This window comes from Bombus huntii, chromosome 16 (assembly GCF_024542735.1).
Source record: "Bombus huntii isolate Logan2020A chromosome 16, iyBomHunt1.1, whole genome shotgun sequence".
NCBI lineage: Eukaryota > Metazoa > Arthropoda > Insecta > Hymenoptera > Apidae > Bombus > Bombus huntii.
In genome coordinates, this window is record NC_066253.1 from 3622388 (window position 1) to 3645380 (window position 22993).

Here is a 22993-nt window from a genome sequence, read left to right on the forward strand (position 1 = left end):
GTTCCCTGAAAAAAAGTTATGCCATTAGATGATTATTGAATGTTTAAATATGACAAAGTTTTTCTTTAGTAACTGATTGTAGAGGAATAGTTCATAGAATTTTGTAACCATTGTTCTTATAAATGTATATTATATCCTTAATATTTCCCTGCTTTGCATTTATTTATATGTGTGATGCACCTGAGTGTTTGATTTAAACTACTTTCTCTAGTAGAGTCGTAGGTTTTTCATAAGTATGTTGTTTGATTATTGCATATGAAATACCCTATTGTATAATAAACTCAATGCTACCTTCATAAATATCTATTGTACACTAGACTCAGATTTGTAAAAATGTAAATACACTACTTTTGCTGTTCCATATATCCACACATGTGTAAAGTGACACAAAACCTACAATGCAAACTAAAACAACCCAAATACAAAATACTAAAACACAATGAGCTCTATATATATTGATCTGATTGAATATAAATGGTCAAATGTTGAAAGCATTGTTAACAAAGGGAAAACAATTACTGGAGATAGTTGGACTTGGAGTAGTAAGAATTCCAGAAGTACAGATACAGTGTATCTGACCAGTCGGCTTTCTGGTGTCCCTAGGGAATGCAAGGTGTGCCAATGGGCATGCAGGGCATGCAGGGCATGAGGCCAATGATGAGCACAATGCCTGGTGGTCCTGGTGGCATGATGGTCGCAGGAGGAACTGCATCAATGATGATGCCCAGCACAAATCCCATGATGAGTGCTAATCTTCAGCAGCAACCGCAGCCACAGCAGCAGCAACAACAATCCCAGGCTGTTCAACAGCCGCAAAATAATCAAGTCCAACTTGATCCATTTGGTGCCCTGTGAAGAGATTAGGTATCTATTTGCTATGCCCTTGTCATGAAGAGAAATGTCAGTGACAAAACTGTGAATTGTGATTGGAATTAAATAGACATTCTGGAAATTAAAAGGTCTCCTGATTTTTTACGGTGATACATAACAAATTTTATCCACTAATTCACCTAATTGAATTCTTGGATTTTAATCAATTAGTTTGTAAATAAAATAGAAAAATAAGCCAAATGTATAGACTTGGTGATTTTATTCTAGAGAGTTTTTGTTAAGAAGGAACAAAGCTATGCATATCAGAGCATATTGTAATGAATTGTATCTGTATATGTTTGTGATTAATATATAATATAGCATGATTATGCGAATCTGTCCAAAGGCAGCTTTGTTTGTAAATGATTAACAGCTGTTGAACAGATTTCATCTTACACAAGATACTTGTATAACGATGCACAGTTCCATCTGAAATACATACATAATTCCTATCAGGCTCATTTACTAATGGCACCGGTTTCTAGTTAACATTGTCTATCTGCACTCAGTCAACGATTCAATAACTTTACTCATAAAATGTAAAAATAAAGACAGCACATCAAAGGATTGCAATTTGATTATTAAACAGATACAGCATTTAGTAGCTTTTGGATAAGTGAAATGGTAATCAGTTAAGAAGCTATGAGGTAGCTTTTAATAGATACAAAAAGATATTGTATTATATAATATCATTTTTTATCAAACTTTATAATATTTATAAAAGACTAACTTAAGAAAACATGATCACATATCCAAGAATTACCATGTTTAATATTAGTAATGAGTTTGAATGTAACCTTCATATGACTAAAAATGATTTTTTCTTGCAGGAATTCTGATTGGAATCGAGCAAACGAAGCACCAACTTTGTAAATACCGTGTAATATGCCTAGGAAATGTGTCCTGCTTGCTCTTGTTATTCTATGTCATCCGTAACGAACCGGCCCGTCCTCACGAAGAAAAAAGGAGAAGAAAAACAATATTGAAGTTTGTCGTTGGATCGTTCTCCGGGAAACGCGACGGCGCCGACGGATTCTCATTAATATACATATTATATATATATATATTTCTACTGCTGATTGAGTATAATCGTATATACGGATTTGCTCAGTTTACGGCGGTTGCCTTACAGAGATACGCGTAGTCTCAGTGTATACATACATATATATACATAGTCTTGCGGGACGACTAAAAGAAACAAAAGATAAAAAAACGAAAAAAAAAAAAAATAGAGAGCTTAGAGACAGAGTTATGAAAAATGAAACATGAAAAATGAAAAAAAAAAAAAAAAAAAAAAGATTGTACGAGCCGTATTACGTTTAGAATTCCATGAGGTACGTGGGTGCAACTATTCCGTATGAGTTGACTGTGATAGTATTGCATCGACATTGTAGTGTTTTCCAGTGATCGAAGGGAGAGCTGGAAGAAAATGAGGGAGAGCCTGAGAGAGCGTGTACATGTATATTTGAGAGCAAGAATGAATGGAAGATTGAACGAAGAGATGGAGTTATTAATGAAAGTGTTTCGGTACAGGAGGTAGGAGGTCCAAAGTAGTTCCATACAAGCTTTATATATACTGGAACGTGTATCGAGTTTAACTGAGAATCATCTTTCCGTATAACATAGCAACTATATTGAAGTTGGTTTTAAGTCATGTTGATTCTAAACGTACATACACATCGTGGAAAATTATACATAGTTGGCTGATGCATGATGTATCCATAGTAAAGATGTAAAGTACGTACGTATTTTGCGTATACATGTGCACACGCGCGCGCAATTGTGCAGGTGCATACGTACCCGACTATATTTCACAATTCGTGCGAGAAGATATAACGTTAAAAATATAAATATTATCTGAAAAAGAAAAATTATACATATATATATATAAATGTATGTGTATGTATATGGCGTAATCTTAATAATGGCGCACCCGTGTCGCTCTGTTTCATTTTTTCGTACTATCTTTACCGGTATATATTTTGATTTCGACTCAGGGCGCTGAAGCAGTTACGACGTATCCTTTATTAAAGTATTAAATATTAAACGATATACATATATATATATATATAGCGAACGAGAGTGAGATTGTGCGAGTGAAAGAGATATAAAATGGAATGTTAGGTGGTCTCACTAATGTTCTTTATCCGTATACCGTTCCGAACTGTCTTAATTAGGTAATTAAAACGAACTATATATACAAGTTAAGATTATGATACTCATGCGATAAATTATAATGAATGTAACACGCGGATCTACGATTCAGTATGGTACTATTAATATATAGTCAATAATTCCTGTTCTAAGGTCTAATTCGGGATTCATTTCATCCCCTTGGCGCGTGCAGCTACCTCCATGAACAATGTTTGCTATATTACCGAATACATTATATAGTAATATAAATATCTTCGTTCCTGTCTGGAATTCGCAACACTCGAAGAGGCTGCACGAGATCCTAAGCGGAGAGAAAAAAGCCCTGTAAATTATACCAACTTCTTTTACTTTATTCCCCGTGATGTTGCATCTGTAAACATTCTTTCTGGCTGATTCGAATGGCGTTGATTAGAGGAACACTGGTGTATAGGAACGGAAAGAGAACCTAGAGAAGCTGGAAGTGAGACTTGAATGCTTCGCGGTCACTGGAACCTACCTATTTGATACTCATTCAATGACCACTATGATTTGTGAATTAGCAGCGATTTTCGCTTTATTTGGAGAAATTTCGAACGATGTAAAGCAAGCGTTGTAAGATTCTACGAATTTTTACAAAAATTCGGTAAAACCATTTGACGAAATTAAAAAATATTCTTTGATCAATGAATTTATAAAACTACATTAGCAAATCGAGTAAAACATAGCTGTTTTCAGCACAAGAGGAGTTTCTTGATCAAGATCCCAATATTATGACTGCAGAAGAGAAGGTTGTAAGAAAGGAAGAGCGAATCAATGAGAATGTGAGAAAGTTTAATTCAAAGCGTTGGACTTTGGGAAGTCAGGAGTGCACAGATGTTTCTTTCACATTGGACCACATGCATAAACCACATTCAAGATCCAAGAGGTAGAAATCATACTTGTTAAAGTTTAGTACGACAAATGATTTCTCAAGTAATGAATCTCTTTGTTGAAGCGAGGTTAATTTTCTAAACGTGATTATTCAAGGAATTTGTGCACTCCTGATGCGAAGTTTGTGTCCGCGACTTATTTAACTTAGGTGTTCTTGTATAATATGGTTCTCGCAGTTGGCGGAAGTAATGGCCATAGGAGACTAGATCATAAAGTACATGTTCAATTAACGACTACAGATCATGCAAGAAGAAAACTGGTCACCATTAAGTTTAAAAGGGTGGTCTCTGTGTTGACATTCTGCGTAACCTTGGAAACTTTTCTTTCGTACAGTAGAACCTCGTTAATCCGAATTCCCTGTATAGAAGAAAACTTATTTCGAATTAGTAGGAATGAGGTTTGAATTAATGAGGTTTATTTTCGGAGGAGGAACTGAACCGAAGAAGTTCTTGAATAAAATACATTGATAGGTAGAAAAGTTTTTTCGATTATATTTTCCTTAACTCTATTTGCAAAAGAAAGAGAGAAAGGAAAATATTTCTACGAAGAAACTTTTGAATCGAACGTGAAAGGAAATCTAAATCGAAATAGTTAAAGTGGAACATCCAATGGAGTTAGGGTTAACGAGGTCTCACTTCGCACAAAAGATGTTGAAACCATGATAATGCAGAACCTCGTTATTTCGGAATCGTCCAGAGTTGTCCAGATTAGTGAGATTGTACTATATTATCAACGAAAAGCGGAGGAGAAAGGAAATTGTAATTCTCTTTAGGCTTGAGAACAATGGAATAAATGTAAATTGATCTTTTTATACTACATGCTTTAGCTTTCTTTTCTTTCGTTCTGAAGAGGTTTGGTTGTACGATCGTGTAATGCGTTTAGAACAATGTTTTACATTGCAGTACACAAAAAACAAACGTTTGTGTAAACTTACTGGTGATCGAGTGTAACAGGACAATATTACATATACATATATAACACATATTTTATCGAGGATTATAGGGCAGTAGCGATCCATGTAACTCTCCCCTATAAGCTAGCGAAAGGCAAGGCGATATTCGGAGAGGGACAAAACGAGAAACGAACACTATATCAATATTTTTCATCGATCAGCCATTAACACGTTCAGTGTTATGAAACCCAAGAATGATCTCCTAACTTCCCTGTTCTTACTGCGTTCCAGCGTCGTGGAATGAATGTTGAACAACACATCATTAATGATCACTAATTGACTGACAAGGGTCCAGTAGTATTGTGATTTGCAACTGGTAGAGTGGAGTCTGAGTGATACGTAGCTCAAAATGATACTCAAATGCTATGTAACTTAAGTATTGAGTGAAATTATAGTGTCCCCTTTTTTTTGTACCAATAATTACTTAATATTTCAATTATTTTGAGCAACGTAGTGGTAGTCAGCAGAAGCTGTGTACTCTATCTTCAGTCTTTAGCTAACGTTAGGTTAAATAGTCGCGGAATCTCTAGTAGACAGTAAGTTGAACTTATTGTCATTTAACTCTATTTCTCATTAATTTTCAAGTGTACAGCCTATTCCTGAATAGAGGTAAATATTTATATCCATGATTATTGTAAATACAATTAGATACTTAGTTAGATGAATTGTACATATCATTAATTTCTTCTGCGAGAGTCCATTCTATCCGATTGTAAGTTGATGTTAATACAATGTTTAACTTATTTACCAGTAAATGTACGGGAATATAAGATTAGTCGAGGGCACTGAACGTGTTAAAGAGCGTTCTTGAGGGAAATCCTGTGTAAAGTCGCTAGCCTTTAGCGGAAATATTTTGTTTAACGAGAAAGTAAAATGAGAGAGAATGAGAGAGAGAGAGAGAGAGAACTAAAAGATTGGACGAGCTCGGCCGAATCGATATATCGGTAGCAAACTAGAGAGTCTATAGAAACACGGAGAGAACCCGCTATTTTTTCTGATATCATCTAATGGGAAAAAGGAAACCATAGTATGCCATATTATACATCTCGTTTTTCCGTTCTATCTTCTGTTAGGACGTCTCTCTTTAACGTAAGTAGTTATAATTCATGCGCGTGAAATTCAAAACGGAAGAAGTACACCGACTATAAAATATATTAGTTGAGATGCTATTATTTACGGTTAATTTGTATTAATTGTCATTGATATCATTATGCGCTACGAATATGTTGTAAACGATTATTATGTAACACATGAATGGCGTTTAATAGAGTATTTATTGAAATTACTAGATGTGTCCATTCCTCTTCGTGAAAAGAGAGATAAACTAACATTTACTTTATCTTAGTACGCTTTATCTTTTCTTTTCTATAACTAAATATTTACTAACAATAATATATGGAAGGCGTTTAATAGAATATTTGTTAAAATTAGCGGATGTGAGACCACTCTTCTTCATTGTGAGAAAGAAAGAAAAATTAACGTTCGCTTCGTTCATTTGTTGAGTGACTAGATTACTTAAAAAATTCTTTTTACAGTTGTTCTAGAAATTTCTGTACTCTTTAGTTCTAGAGTTATTTTAAAAATTACTCTACTCTGTAATTACTCTAATCTTCTTCGATTTACCTTGCTATTTAATTGGTGGAAAAATGTCAAATTATTTTTAGCTAATCAACAAAAAAAAAAAAAAAAAAAAACAGCTTATGGTACAAAAGTACTTTGAAGTACTGTTAAGGAGATTAATTTAAAAAAGGAAGAGAGGGAATGCTATTTCATTATGATGATTCATACAGAAAAATACTATGCATCAAGCAGACAATGATGAAAACTAGGTTTGTAATCGAAACAGTCACAGACGTAATATTCCTCTTTTGTAACTATCTTTATTGCAGATGGTGGGAGAGAGTGATGCAGAAACGCTTTACAACGATCGTTTGGAAGTGCAGTCAATTTATACGATACCCACGCGACGATTGTGTCGTAGAAGTTGTCTTACCAAAAACAATTACAAAGTTTGCTTCGTTAAATTTGCGGTTCGAATACTTGTGAACATGAATGGTATTCAAAGGAACATTAGGTAAGTGATTTCACAATTTAATGTAACGATCACTATATCAACAATTGTATCTACAATTTTATATAGAAATATCTATGGCCTTTTTGTTATATAACTATATAACTATATATATATTACAAGATATTTGCTGCATGTAATGAAAGATAATAATATAAAAAATGTCTTAAGTAAAACGTTTTGTGTAACATATAATATATTACATAATATACATAATTCACTGTTAGAAACTATTATATGTATTATACGTTTTATATAAAACATTTTCAAATATCACTGCCATTTCCATGAGACACAGCTGACATGATTTATATTGGTGAAATTCTAATGCAATCCAAGAATGTATGTGAAAGCTAAAAATTATATATCAATATTTAGATATGAATTTAAAAAATATCAAAACTGAAAACCTCTGGTTCCCCTGTTGGAAAAACGTGGAAAATTTCGAGAACTAAGAATGGAAAATTCCAAAAATAGTAATTACTGACTATTATTTTTCTAAACTATATCTCTTTTCCTTTTTTTTTACTTTTTATTAAAATTTTGTGTAACATATAATATATTACATAATATACATAATTCACTGTAAAAAAAAAACTATTATATATATTATACGTTTTATATAAAACATTTTCAAATATCACTGCCATTTCCATGAGACACAGCTGACATGATTTATATTGGTGAAATTCTAATGCAATCCAAGAATGTATGTGAAAGCTAAGAATTATATATCAATATTTAGCTATGAATTTAAAAAATATCAAAACTGAAAACCTCTGGTTCCCCTGTTGGAAAAACGTGGAAAATTTCGAGAACTAAGAATGGAAAATTCCAAAAATAGTAATTACTGACTATTATTTTTCTAAACTATATCTCTTTTCCTTTTTTTTTCTTACTTTTTGTTAAAATTTTGTGTTCCAATAAAATTGTTAAAATTAAATCATTTGAACAGCTTTGTTGTTACAACTAAAAAATTGTTTTCCACAAGTTGTTTATTCGTGGCGATTAAATAATCATTTTCTACGAGTTTATTATTTTTCTTACAACAAAATAATTGTTTCGCAAGCTTCCAAACAGTTTTACATTTTCACTGAAGAACTTATCGAGGTCGTATCACTTTTAACAGAATAGTTGCTCGCACAAACGTTTAGAAGAATTAGATCATAGATGTCCTCTGCTTCTGCTTGTTCGAGCTGAATAGCGTGCGATTGTTGGCATAATTCATGTCTATAGAGGAGAAAGTTGCGAATATTGTTTGAGATCCGATTTCGTTAAGCGCACGATGCCAAGAAAAAGTGAATGACTTCTTCTGGCCCTACGATAAATTCCAATTCCTTCCACGAAAAGTGAAAGCCAATCGTTGTTCGCTAAGAAACGATCGATGCTGCTGACATTTACAAAAAACAGCTGACATTTACAAAAACGAAGTTAAAAGGGATTATATCGAATAACAGAAATCGTTCACTTTAATTTGTCATAGTCGAATAAGCGAGTTTCTATATGCCGTATAAATTGAACTTAGCAAATATTGACTGTTCACTGAAAAAAAACTACCATTTGTCACGAAACAAGTTTCAACACATTCCCTGTTTTTTAGTTGCATATGTATTTACACGATTTATACATAATTTGAATCAAAGATAAATTTCTGTGATTTTGCATGTTTACTTCTAAATTTGCAAAATTCATGAAAAAAGCCCAACTTTGCACTTATTACCAATCGAGCGGTAGGAGAAAAATTTTATCTAATTTCTCGATTCTTCACGATCTCCGAATTTCATTGTAATTCGCGTAGTATAGATATTAATTATTAATTTTTTCAATGTTTTTGAATTTTTCCCTTTCCTATGCAATCAAGGGATGACATTGATTGTCAAGTGTAGAGACCAGGTTAGATTAGATTAGATTAGATTAGATTAAAAATTGAATATAATTGAAATACAAATATAGAGTATAAAATTTCACGAGGAAAAATGTGATGTATCACGTAAGAAAAGTTCGAGACCATGTAAAACAATTTGCAACCTTTTCTAATTCCTCTCTATAATTTAACTGGTAACTGGTAACTGGTGGTACAAGCGGAAAGGGGGTGATTCTACGCGAAAAAAGAAGTCGAAAATGTAGAATAAAAATTTTTCGTTTGAGACTTTGTTTTCGAGAAAATCGACTTTGAATTTTCGTTCGGTACGCGTGTGGTACGTTATAATGGATCTCACTGTAGATCGTTGTCTCGATGGAAAAATTGAAAAAAAAAAGAAAAAAATTTATTCTATATTTTCGACTTCTTTTTTCGCGTAGAATTACCCCCTTTCCGCTTGCACCACCAACCACCCTGTATAATTAAATACAATTAAATATAATATTATAAAAATCTGCCTTTAATAATTAATACTTAGATATCATAATATTATATTCTTCTTAATATTAGATATAATATTGTATCCAAATATCAATTACTAAATAGAAGGAGATTTTTCATTGGTAAAATAAAAGTAATTGAAATATAAAATTAAATATAAAATTTCACAGGTAAAAAGAAATATACTGTATTGTATTTTATATTGTATTGTATTATATTATTGAGGCCTATGCCCATAATAATCTTATTACGTACGTGCAGTGTGCACGTTTGATGCGTTCTATTTCATTATACATCACTGTTTGGTATCGATAGTGGCATAACCTCCAACCACTTCAAATTTCTTTTTATTGAATACAAGGTCCACGTTAATCTTCTATTTTTATCATTTGATGTAATAAGTATTTAGTATAAGTATTCAGGCTGTATTTAGTATTTTCAATAATGTATACATTAATATGCCTCTTCTCTAAAATTTTCATTTTTTATTATTATTCCATAAAAATATAAATAATTTAGATATAATTCGCCATTATGATCGCAAAAATGATATATTGATCACGTGAAAAAATTGCTTTTTACAGGGATACAAAATTAATGTTCGACTTACAGGTAAAAAATGGCAATATACATAGGAAAATGCAAAGAAGCCGATAATATGACCTTCAATTATCCGAGTTAATTTCTTGTAAAAAAACAAGAAGCCATTATGTCATTGCAAGTACATACATGTATGCAAATCCCCGACATTTTTAACGAGGTGGATAATCAACATATAATTCACTACAAGTTGTTTAAAATTGAAAACCAGAGTATTACACTATTGCATAACGATTGACAATTGTTAATTTATTATCACGATGAAATATCATGTTTAAAAAGTGTTAATCATTTAATGATTTAATAACTTTTTCCTTGAAGTATTACTAGTATACAAAGTATGCAGTCTGACATAAGTGTTGCTTTGTTGATGACAGGTATATACAAGGTATCCCAGTATTAATGGTACAATCACCAAGAAGGCGATTGCACGCGAGGAAAACAAATCGAAGATGCAGAATAAAATTGTTTTGTTACATATGACGCCTCATTTTCGAGAAGATCGAGTTTGAAATTTCGTCAAGTGGAGTTAAACTTGATTAATGTTGAACGGGACAGAAGCGAATAACCGATAGCAAGTTATTCGAGTTAAAGTGGGTAAAAAACGTAGAGAAAAACTTTTACATAGAATCTTTCGCCTTTGAAAAAATAAAATTTGAAATTTGGTCGAATACGCGTATATCGGGCTAATTTTCTTGAAAGCGAAGCGCTAAATGAAAAAATATTTTTGCAGGTAGAATAATCTCCTGCTGATTGTTAACTTATATCTATATCACCTAAATTTACATACAAAAATGAAGTTTTTGAAGTCGATTTATTCGGCGACGTAGCTTCAGAGGTGAAAAACGTGTTGTATACTGTAGACATATTTTTCATGTAGATTACTCCGTTTCCCGATTGTGCTATCAGTTTTTGGACACTCTGTATATCAGAATGTTATATTCTGTGGAAAGATAGAGGAATGTTATTAAGAATTATTAACGAAATTTGTTAAAAAATAAGAACGTTAAATTTTATGGGAAAATAGAAGAATAGTATAGTAGTGTATACTATTACTATGGTATAGTATAATGATGTGTGTATATTAGTATATACTATGGTGTAGTAGCATACTAGTATATAGTAGTATACTATGATATACTAGTATAGTAATATAATAGTAATAGTGTATAACTATATACTAGTATATAATAATAGTATATATTATTGCTAGTATATTACTAGTACCATCCGTATATTATTCAATGTTTCACGGATGTGATTAATAAAAATACGAAAGTACTATTAGAGTATAGAAAAAAGGTTATTATTATGCAAATATTCCATGAAATATCTTTCTAATTATACTATAACTTACTTCTAGATGAGATGAAAGATAAGATGGAGTGTATCAAATGTATATTCCTGGCCACGGTCAATTTCATCTGCATATTTCATAACTTTTCCATCACATTTGCCAGAAATGATTTTTAATATACAGGGTGGTTGGTAACAAGCGGAAAGGGGGTGATTCTACGCGAAAAAAGAAATCGAAAATATAGAATAACAATTTTTTTTTTAATTTTTCCATCGAGACAACGATCAACAGTGAGATCCGTTATAACGAGACCTGATAAAGTGCACGCGTACCGAGCGAAAATTCAAAGTCGATTTTCTCGAAAACAAAGCCTCGAACGAAAAATTTGTATTCTATATTTTCGACTCCTTTTTTCGCGTAGAATCACCCCCTTTCCGCTTGTACCACCGGTTACCAACCACCCTGTATACATATATAACAGCGCTAACGATTTTAATACTATTAATAGTATATATGATATTCGTATATTATTTCATCTACTAAATTTTATAATAAGTGTAATTTAACATATTTTTGCATAATGTATGCATTGCGTAGATCGTTGCATCTTTCCTTCAATTTCCAGTCTAACTAACACGTCTGAAGGATTATGATTACATAATGGCTTTTCCTTCATTTTGAATCGCGTTATAGCTTTATCGCCACTTGCGATAGCAGATACTGTTGCACATATGTGAAGGGCAATGTCATGTGTTATGTACTACACGACGTTCACTATAAAGTATATTCCTCTATAGCGTGCCATTGTTATCAATCAGAGTTCCCTCACTATTACCGACTATTACATAAGATCATCTGGAATCTTGTTTTGATAACGTGTGGTATTCGCTCATTGCCTACACTTAGATACGTCTATTGTACATACAATTTGACTTGTCATTGCACTTAATAAGTGGCAAGAAATTCTAGTTTCACTGTCTTACAAGATTATTTTTACATTTGTGTATATCTGAAATCATGATGGGTATCATTGTGGATACATTGTAATCTTCTTATAATTTTAGTAGATTTTAATGCAAAATCATTTAGTAAGATGTTCCATACAAGAGTATTTAATACTTGTATTAATATATAAATTATTTGTGCCAAAATCTATGTTAATATAGTTATATACATGTAAGAAATAATAATTAGTGTATCTACTCTGAGTAGAATATTAGAGTATTTACTCAAATTGAAATACTTAATACTTTATTAGATTTTAGTATAAATAATTTTTATTTTAATATAAGTATGTATTATATGCTATTAATACTTCTGATTGGTGATCAAAGCATTTCTTATTAGTAATAGCAGTATTTCTGATTAATATCTAGTACAAATTTTATATTAAAGATTTTGTATTAAATTTTTGACACAAAATTTGTATTAAACACTAATTAATATTTAATACAAATTATAGTAGATTTTAGTACATACAATTACATACAAGTAATAAATAATAATTAGTGTATCTACTCTAAGTAGAGTATTAGAGTATTTACTACAATTGGAATATTTAATATTTTATTAGATTTTGATGCAAACAATTTTTATTTGGAAATACGTATTACGTTGTTCGGTAAATTCGTAGCGAAAGTTAAGAAAGATTTATCCAGATAAGATCTCTTTATCTATCAAAAATTGTTCGTCTTTTTCACTAATAAATTTTTTCGAAATACTTCTATATACATACAGTTCCTAGGTTATCTCATTTCTTGACTATGTATTTCGAATAAATTTTATACACATTACGATAACTAGTGTAATATATATTATAATATATTCAGTTATTCAAATAGATAGGAGAGAAAATTAATTACTATAGTTATTCTAATTATTATAACTACTGGTTATTCAGAATTTCTGAAATAGGGGTTCAATATTATTTTACTAAACACAGAAGCCGATTTTAAATCCCTTTTAAAAATAGTATTTATTCAAACACTTCATTATAGCTTCAAAACTTTCCAATATTCTATAGGTTAGCCAAATAATTCTAACAATGATCTGTTACTGTTTGTAACAGTTTACCTTGCTGATATTGTAATTTATGTGCTCATTATAATTTCATTACAAATTTCGAATAATATTTCTTACCTCGCCGAAAGATTAGATTTCATTTTATTGCATCCAATTACTAAAATTTTTTAAAATACTATATCTGCTTTTTTACTTATTAGTATACACCTGTAATAGTTTATTTATCACACATACTTATCCCTCAAAAGATAGCATTTTTATGTGCAAAGATAGAACTTGCATTTTTATTTGCATCAAATGATCAGCTCTATTACAATAATAGAATGAACTGTTTTATTGCAGTATATAAAGTGAGCCCTCTAATGCTTTATATGATTCAGAACGAGTTTGTCTCATTAATGAGACAGCAGTGTTCGTTTCAAGTTTAAAAGAAATCAGTAAAATAAAATTAAACTAAATATGATGCTATGAAAGTATAATAGGTATAATGTAACATAATATAAAGATCGTGTTAATATCGAGTGTGATGCCTATCGTCCTTTTGTTGAAATTAATATTAAATTTTACTATTCTGTTGTTCTATTATATTATATCATAAATAAAATATTTATATAATATTTATATAATATCATTTATATAATATTATTATAATATTATAAATTATTTGTAATTACATATATATATATATATATATGTCGGAGACGAAAGAACACCGGAGCCTTTGGAATTTTGGATAATCCCGCAACATTGTAATCTAGAGTCTACTATAGTTGTAATTAAACAATTGTAGTTATTCAATCCGATTGTAATTGTTCGAGAGTTGTGATAATGAGCTTGGGCTCGAGGCGACAGCCAGTCGCCGAACGTAGCCGCGGTCACGGGACGAACGCTTTGTCTAACAAAGGCATGGAGTAATTCTATAGCTCTCCTTAAAAAGGAAATAGTTGTAACAATCGACAGTAAACGTTCCAACGGTCTCTGTCCCGTAGCTCGCCACACGCGAGATCTAACTAAAGTCCTTCAAACAAACAGTCTTTGTCCCAACTACGAGAAGATTGAGGAGACCTATTTTTCAATGAACGACGTCTCCCACTAGCAACTTTCCCTCGAGGGCGGCTAGCATCTTTTTCTAACGACTGATATGGAGATTGACCAATTAGCAACAACGCCAATTTCCCTTACTTTCTGAACGAAGGCTATCTTCGACGAATCCGATGATCTTGTGTCCTTAGGCACAGCCCATTATGGTTTTCCTCTGTGGCATCATCGGGACGGGAAAGTCATTCTCTCTCGCGATCTCATCGACTAAAAGAGTAACTCCTACGCCCAGTAAATATTACGCGTCCGACTTAGATTTTGTGAGCACGTTCATTTATCATCCCGTCGGATTCGTTATTGAACCTAGGTTCATTGTCATTAGTTTCTCGAGTATCTAATTACCACGGTTACTTGTCCAGTTCTATGATAATCGTATTTGCACTAGTCAATGTCTTCTCTATTGCATAACGACAACGTGTAATCGAAACGAAGATTCCTTTCACGCCCCTAACCCTAATTCTAATGTAAACCCGACATATGTATGTGTATGTGTATATATATATCTCGATTTATTAGTTAATGCAAAAATTATTGTTACAGGGATTCCAGGAAGGTTGTAGAATTCACCATCAATGGGAAAACTTACACAGGTCTGAATCCAATAATTAGTCAATTAAAATCATTCAAAAGCAGAATAGAAGCAATAATGATGTTGATGGTATGACCATTTTCAGTGACAGAAAAGATCCCACCTGGAACATCCTTGAACGTCTTCATCAGAGATTATGCAAAACTACGAGGAACTAAGGCTATGTGTCATGAAGGAGGCTGTGGTGCTTGCATTGTGTCAGTGGAAGTCAAAGGTGAGACAATGTCTGTGAACTCTTGCCTGGTACCAGTTTTGATCTGCAATGGGTAAGTTTCAAATTAATTATATTTCTTAAAATTAATATTCAGATCATATTTTTTGTATTGCTCACTCTTTTAGATCTCATTTTAACATTTCTTTTTAATGCAGTTGGGCTATTAAGACGATTGAAGGTGTGGGTAACAAGCAAGAAGGCTATCATACCCTGCAAGCAGCATTAGCTGGCAAAAATGGCTCCCAGTGTGGTTATTGTTCACCTGGAATGATAATGAACATGTATAGGTATTTCTACCTTCTACATTTATATTCATTATATATATACATACAATAAGAATTGAAATGCTATTTTAATATTGTAGATCATTAATATTAAATAATATGTTAATATAAATTGGACAAGTAGGTTTAATTAACTTAATGTTTTCAGTCTACTGCAAAACAAAAATGGAAAAAAATTAACAATGAAACAGATCGAAAATTCTTTTGGAAGCAATATATGTCGTTGTACTGGTTACCGACCAATTCTGGATGCATTCAAGGCATTTGCGAGCGATGCTCCAAAAGAGCTTGTTAAAGACATTCATGACATTGAAGTAAGTCAGTGATAATATTAACATTAAGATGTGAGTAGATCTTGAAACATAATTCCGTATTTATTCTCGAGTATTAGATGTAACAGATATCTGTTATCTTACTGATAAAATGTGCAATCATTAATTTACAGAATTGTTAATATCAATTCAGTAGGAAATTTCAGAAGAGAATAATGAATGCATCATTTTTTATCTGATAGATAGATATTCAACTTCATTTTGTTTTGTAAACAAACAACAGCAACAAGATTGTAAAGAGTTTCAGGCGCCTATTGATGGGCAACTCATTACCCATTCGTGGCTTCTCAGTAATAGATAGGTTGTATAAATTATACAGAGTGGTTGGTAACTGGCGGTACAAACGGAAAGGGGGTGATTCTACGCGAAAAAAGAAGTCGAAAATATAGAAAAAAAATTTTTCGTTTGAGGCTTTGTTTTCGAGAAAATCGACTTTGAATTTTCATTCGGTACGCGTGCGGTACGTTATAACGGATCTCACTGTAGATCGTTGTCTCGATGGAAAAATTAAAAAAAAAAAAAATTTTTTATTCTATATTTTCGACTTCTTTTTTCGCGTAGAATCACCCCCTTTCCACTTGTACCACCAGTTACCAACCACCCTGTATATTAATTTACATAGTATATACAGTCTATTATAGGTTTTATTAATGTATTATAGACTTAATTGAAGAAATGGAATCTAAACAGAAATCAAGTATCATATTTATATTTTCTGTGTATTTTTGTAAACAAACCAAAAAATTATTTCATTGCTATTCACCACCAGTTTATACTTCCTTCGACTTAATCTCTTCCCATCTTCCTTGACAAAAAATTGTTGCTGTCTAGGAATTATTCAAAATAAAAGCCTGCAAGAAAACTGGTATGCCGTGTGAAAATGGTTGCAATGGTTGTTACACACTCAGCCAGAATACAGAAGCTAACATTTCCATGAAATTGGATGGTAGTCAGTTCCATAAGGTTCTAGCAGTCGATGATTTATTCACACTATTCCAGAATAATCCAAATGCCAGTTATGTTTTGCATGGTGGTAACACCGCACATGGTAATGATCAATAACCATTATTTTACATGAAAACTACACATGAAGCTATTAAGTGATGAGAGTCAAATGAGAAATTATCATATTTTTTTTGTGTGGTTTCCATATTATATTTATTTGTGCTCTATCTATATTAAAATTGTTTTTTCTTTACAGGTGTGTATCGAATGAAGACACCGGATATAAGTATTGATATTAACGACATACCTGATCTGCGTAATATAACAAAAACTGACGACGCTTTGATTATTGGAGGGAATATTTCACTTACTGTGGCAATGGAGACTTTTGAGAAATATTCAAAGGAACCAAATTTCGAATACTTACAACACTTAGCCAAACATATCGATTTAATTGCTAGCGTCCCAGTGAGAAATGTAAGTAAATATAATTAACAGTGTACGATGAACTCAAACCACTGATAACATTTTATGTTGCAGGTTGGATCTGTAGCAGGAAATTTAATGATCAAGCACACGCATCGTGAATTTCCATCAGATTTATTTTTGATATTGGAAACTGCAGGAGCACAAGTGCATATAGGTAACTAAAAAAGTTCAAACAAAATTATTTGAAACATTTATGCATATTCTCTGTATTGATATAAAATTTATTATTTAAATATTGTTTCCTATGAAAAGTGGAAGCTGGTAGCAAAAAAACTAGTATGAATTTATTGAACTTCCTAAACTTGGACATGAAGCACAAAATTATATACAGTATAATGTTGCCAGCTCTTGGCAAGGAATACGAGTACAGATCTTACAAGGTATGCCTTTGTATCTTGATATATCTAGAATAATTGGATTACCTGGAATCATAGATTTCATTGGAAGATTTTATTGGACTGTAGATAATGCCACGAGCACAGAATGCCCATGCTCACGTAAATGCGGGGTTCTTGTTTAAATTAGATGGAGCTGGAAAAGTGCTTGAGAAACCAAACATCATAATTGGTGGAATAAACAAGGATTTCGTAAGTAAAACTACAGGTTTACTTAGCAATGTAGGTTTAAATCAAAATTAATTTTTCCAGCTGCATGCATTAGACACTGAAAACTTCTTGATTGGGAAATCCATTTTGGACAAAAAAGTAATTAAAGATGCTTTGGATAAATTAGACAATGAACTTCATCCTGATCATGTCTTACCTGATTATTCTCCAAAATTTAGAAAAACACTTGCGGAAGGACTTTTCTTCAAGGTACATTTCTGAATGAAAGCTATTAAAATTTTGAGTAAATGAATCCTTATGTCTGATCAGAGATGCAACATTTTTTGTAGTATATTTTAAGTATTAAGCCTGAGAGTGTGGATCCAAAAGCACGCAGTGGTGGAACTCTTTTGGAGCGTGGATTATCTTCAGGCAAACAGGACTTTGATAGTGATAAGAATTTATGGCCTTTGAATCAACCTTTGCCAAAATTGGAATCCATATATCAAACATCTGGAGAAGCTCAATACTCAAATGATATTCCACCATTGTCAGATGAAGTTTTCTGTGCTTTCGTTCTTACCACAGTAGGGGCTGGGAAACTGGATAAAATAGATGCTTCTGAAGCATTGGTATTATTTTCACGATTAATCTAATTGATCTAAAATATTTAAAAAATCGTCAATTTCAAATCTTATTACTTATTTTATTTATTACTTATTTTTATAATATAAATCTAAATATGTTCTTCCAGAAAATGAAAGGAGTAATTGCTTTTTATACTGCCAAAGATATTCCTGGGAAAAATGTATTCATACCAGGAAGTGCTCAAGAAGTAATGCTGAATTATGATGAAGTAGTAAGTTGATTCATAAACAAGTATGTTATGAATACACTGTAAATATTTATGCAAACTCATATCTTTATAAATAGAACTAAAAAAGCTAGGACTTATATAAAAATTAGTTTCATCTACTAGGTATTATAACACATATTGTACCTTGAATGTTTTATACATATTTGCCATAAATGTATAAAAATCCGCAAACTATAAATGTTTAAAATTTATAACTTGTTCTTATTTGTCGTTGTATCTTAAGCTGTTTGCGGATAAAAATATCGATTATGCTGGGCAACCAGTTGGAGTGATCGCTGCGATAAGCTACGCGATTGCCAATGAAGCAGCACAGAAGGTACACATTTCCTACGTCGACTTCACGCCTGAAAAACTATTGTTAACGATTGAAGATGTGCTTGCATCCAAAAACCAATCCAGACTACTTCAATCAACTAACGTTGAAGCGACGAACAAAGGTGTGTACACAAAATATTTGTGTTAAATAAAATATTTAATTAATATCTTCTTTCTTATAAATTAATGCATTTTATGATCATTTACTTATAGAGATTTTTACACAACTGATTATCGTTATTTTTTATTAAATATCATAGGAAATGATGTGAAGCACGTGGTTAAAGGAGAATTTAGATGTGGAGGGCAGTATCATTATACTATGGAGACTCAAACTTGTGTCTGCGTGCCAGTAGAAGATGGTATGGACGTTTATCCAGCGTCTCAGTGGATAGATCTGATACAAGTAGCCATAGCCGAGCTTCTCAATATAAAAAACAACAGGTAAGACATACAAAATATTGATTACAAACAGATAATATTTAAAATATTATTAGTCAGTTAAATAAATCTTATTAAATAAATATTAAAAATTAAATAATATATAATGTTTTATATTTTAATGTAATATTTAATATTTATTTAATAATATTTATTTAAATGACTAATAATGTTTTAAATATTATATATATATAATATATTAATATTAATATTTAATACTATGTTTCCTTAATTATTAATTACAGTATTAATATAAAGGTGAAAAGATTAGGAGGTGGCTATGGTGCAAAGATAAGCCGTGCCACACATGTTGCTTGTGCTTGTGCCTTAGTATGCTACAAATTAAATCGACCAGCTAGATTTGTTATGTCAATAGAATCTAATATGCAAGCTATGGGAAAGCGTTATGATACTCGTCAGGAGTACGAAGTTGGTGTAGATGATGATGGTCGCATTCAATATTTAAATGCAAATTACTGGAGCAATGCCGGTTGCAATTTCAACGAATTTCATGCACCTTTAGTTGCACTACATATCAATAGGTGAATATACTTGAACATATGTTATAATAAACAGTTTAAAATAGTTGATTCTTATTTAGTTGTTATGACTACTCAACCTGGGCCTACAAAGGCTTTGAGGTTAAGACTGACCTGCCTTCCAACACTTACTGTCGAGCCCCAGGTATTTCAAATTACTATGAATAATAACTTGTAATATAGCAAAAATGATGATAGCCACCCTAAAATTAAGTTCTCTAATTGACAGGTTCGACAGAAGCTGTAGCTATGATAGAAAACATAATGGAGCACATAGCAAAGACTATTGGAAAAGACCCATTGATGGTTAGGTATGCAAATATGCATGAGGACCATAAAGGTACATTGCAGTCTATGATAAATGACCTATGTCAAAACGCTGATTACGAAACGAGAAAGAGAGCTGTAGATTCTTTCAACAATGTAAGGGAGTTCGAATATCCACCATGATTTTAGTATACATAATATGAAATATTAATTAATTAAATAATTTTGTAACTTTTGTAGGAAAATCGATGGAAGAAAAAAGGAATATCTTTGATACCCTTAATGTATCCTTTACAATTATGGGGACAATTCCATGCACTTGTATCAATTTATGCTAGGGATGGAACAGTTTCAATTACTCATGGAGGAATTGAATGTGGTCAGGGAATTCATACCAAGGTGCCAAAAAATATAAATATAATAAAATATCTTAATATTGTACATGTATTATAATAAATTGTTGGTAGTAATTATTAGTAATACATTTATTACAATAACAGTTTATTACTTATATATTTTTTTTCATTACAGGTAGCTCAAGTAGCAGCACATACTTTGGGTATTGATTTATCATTAGTTACCGTAAAACCAAGCAATAATTTAACATCTCCAAACAACTTTGTTACTGGCGGTAGTATTACTAGCGAGACTTGCTCATATGTAAGACTTATTTTCATTTATTAATACATTATACAAAAAAGATTACATATATAGTGTATCAGAGAAGTAATGAGTAGATTGCATATGCTCATGCATTTTTGGGAAATTCGAAAATGCAAAAATCTACAAAATGTGATCTAAAAATTTAAATGAAACAAATTTCTTTAGTTATACTCGTAAAAATATAAAAATGCAGAAATATTCGCAATTTAGTAATAAGACTGATTTCAATTCTCAATAATTGGCAATATTATTAAAACCTAATTTCTCGAGGATTCTATTTTTGAGAGACCAAAATCCATTTATACTTGAGCTACATACAAATATTTTTAGAGGTCCCATTACTTTCCTGTCATCTTGTATTTAGGAATACCTATGTATATGTGTATTTTAACAATTTTAGGCAACCATGATGGCTTGCAAAGAACTGGTAAAAAGACTTGAACCTATAAAAAACGAGCTGAAAGACCCCTCGTGGCAAGAATTAGTAATGACAGCACATACGAAAGATATCGACTTGTGCGCCCGATATATGTATGTGTTTCCAGTAGTTAAATAGCTATAGAAATATTAATCTAGTCTTCCGAATATTTACGAAACATATTTTATAGGTTTACTACAAAAGATGATATAAAATCTTATCCGATATACGCGGCAACTATTGCGGAAATTGAACTGGATTTATTGACTGGACAGCACGTATTACACAGAGTGGATATAATTGAAGATGTTGGGAGAAGTATGAATCCAGAATTAGATTTAGGACAAGTGGAAGGCGCCTTTATGATGGGTCTCGGTTATTGGACCTCCGAGGATTTAGTTTATGATCCCAAAACTGGTCAGCTGACGAATTATAGAACTTGGGTATGTTGTTAAATTTGTTTAATCTAATATATGTAGGACTGAGAATTATAGTTGTATAAATCAGTTTTTACTAGGTTTTATAAAATAGTGTATATTGTTTATTACTATAAAAAGTATAATAATATAAAAGATATCTTTTCAAGTCATGAAAGCGGTTCGCGGCAGAGAATAAAATTCTAACTTAATTAATTATAGAATGAAAGAAATGATACTTTTAAAAGTTGAGGTACATAATTAGATATAAATTCTCAAAATCTTAATTTACATCAAATTGGTTTTACCAGTATAAATTCTCAAAATCTTAATTTACATCAAATTGGTTTTACCAGTCTGCCATATTACACGTAAGAGGAATTCTTCAAAAATAAAAACTAAATTTTTTTTGCAGAATTATAAGCCACCCGGCGCGAAAGACATTCCTATCGATTTTCGAGTTTATTTCCGTAGAAATAATCCTAATTCGTTAAGCGTTCTTCGTTCAAAAGGTAAAACAACAAACTGAAGCAAATGGTTAATAACTCTAAATCCGAGATGTTAAACTTGGTATTTATTAAATTCTATAGCTACTGGTGAACCACCGTTATGTACGAGTTATAGCGTACTTATTGCAATTCAAAATGCGCTTAAGTCAGCAAGAGAAGATGCTGGGAGCAAAGATCCTTGGAACAGATTAGGTAATGAAAAATTATTAAAAAGTATATTCTTTTATTATTTTGTGTGTGTGTGTATGTTAATATAGCTTCACATAATTTTATATAATATAATCTAATCGTACTCTTTTTTTCACAGATGGTCCCGTTACTACCGAGAAAATTCTATTGAATAGCTTAACCAGCAAAGAGCAAATGATATTTTGAGATAAAAATTTATTTTTGAATAAAAGACATACTTTTGTTATCCCTAATCCACTTTTAATAATCATATATTATTACATACAGTTATTTACGATAAAGAAATGTAAAAATATAAATAATTATTTTTATCTTACAGCACTTGATATGTAACAATAATATAATAATAATATTAGACAATAAATATATGTTTCTAAAATTGGTATATCGATTACAGAAATTTGCACATATTTAAATTTCCACGTTAAAATGTGCAAAAATTTGCAAGAAATTACCCATAAACCACTATCCTATCGCACAGTTATGTATGTAAATATGTTATTCATGGAGGACTTGTAGAAAAATAAATAGGACGAGGTAGTTTATTAAAAAAAAAAGTTATAAACAAGCGTTATATATAGCTAAAAATATAGCAATTTTATCAATAAATTAATGCTATGTAGTAT

At 31.4% G+C, this 22993-nt stretch overlaps 2 protein-coding genes and 1 long non-coding RNA gene across 28 annotated transcripts in view; 2 read left to right on the forward strand and 1 right to left on the reverse strand.

Moving 5' to 3' along the window:
- LOC126874770 (phosphatidylinositol-binding clathrin assembly protein LAP) overlaps window positions 1–6170 on the forward strand; it is a 32051-nt gene extending 25881 nt beyond the window's left edge. For 22 of the 25 annotated variants that reach the window (XM_050637169.1, XM_050637168.1, XM_050637170.1 and 19 more), the window contains 2 exons: window positions 604–864; window positions 1701–6170. In XM_050637169.1, coding sequence (XP_050493126.1) covers window positions 604–855 — 252 coding nt within the window. In that variant the 3' untranslated portion in view covers window positions 856–864; window positions 1701–6170. The remainder of the gene's footprint in view (window positions 1–603; window positions 865–1700) is intronic. The other 3 variants (XM_050637172.1, XM_050637173.1, XR_007693011.1) reach the window with 2 other exon arrangements.
- A 379-nt stretch (window positions 6171–6549) lies between these two features.
- Window positions 6550–22746, forward strand: LOC126874765 (xanthine dehydrogenase/oxidase-like). Of its 2 annotated transcripts, XM_050637125.1 has the most exons (26): window positions 6550–6714; window positions 6775–6959; window positions 14876–14925; window positions 15010–15190; window positions 15294–15425; window positions 15571–15736; window positions 16586–16802; window positions 16956–17176; window positions 17240–17342; window positions 17441–17568; window positions 17653–17775; window positions 17836–18003; window positions 18084–18365; window positions 18488–18592; window positions 18834–19047; window positions 19186–19369; window positions 19612–19908; window positions 19968–20050; window positions 20135–20328; window positions 20413–20571; window positions 20704–20832; window positions 21236–21366; window positions 21444–21696; window positions 22085–22181; window positions 22260–22370; window positions 22486–22746. In XM_050637125.1, exons 2-26 carry the CDS (start codon window positions 6775–6777, stop codon window positions 22551–22553), a joined length of 3981 nt encoding a protein of 1326 aa, XP_050493082.1. In that variant the 5' UTR covers window positions 6550–6714; the 3' UTR covers window positions 22554–22746. The 2 variants fall into 2 exon arrangements, with proteins under 2 accessions (XP_050493082.1, XP_050493083.1); XM_050637126.1 differs by lacking the exons at window positions 6550–6714; window positions 6775–6959 and adding an exon at window positions 14781–14799.
- Window positions 18188–18862, reverse strand: LOC126874817 (uncharacterized). Its single transcript, XR_007693029.1, has 2 exons — window positions 18734–18862; window positions 18188–18394 (listed from the first exon to the last, which is right to left on the reverse strand). It is a non-coding gene; the product is annotated as an uncharacterized LOC126874817 (long non-coding RNA).
- Window positions 22747–22993: the final 247 nt, after the last annotated feature.

Excerpts from the sequence above, each read along its gene's own strand:
- LOC126874765 (XM_050637125.1), top strand. The coding sequence starts at position 6,775 with ATGGTGGGAGAGAGTGATGCAGAAACGCTTTACAACGATCGTTTGGAA. Across the intron at positions 17,343-17,440 it reads AGGAGCACAAGTGCATATAG|TGGAAGCTGGTAGCAAAAAA; the intron begins GTAACTAAAAAA and ends TCCTATGAAAAG. Across the intron at positions 22,182-22,259 it reads AAGCGTTCTTCGTTCAAAAG|CTACTGGTGAACCACCGTTA; the intron begins GTAAAACAACAA and ends TAAATTCTATAG.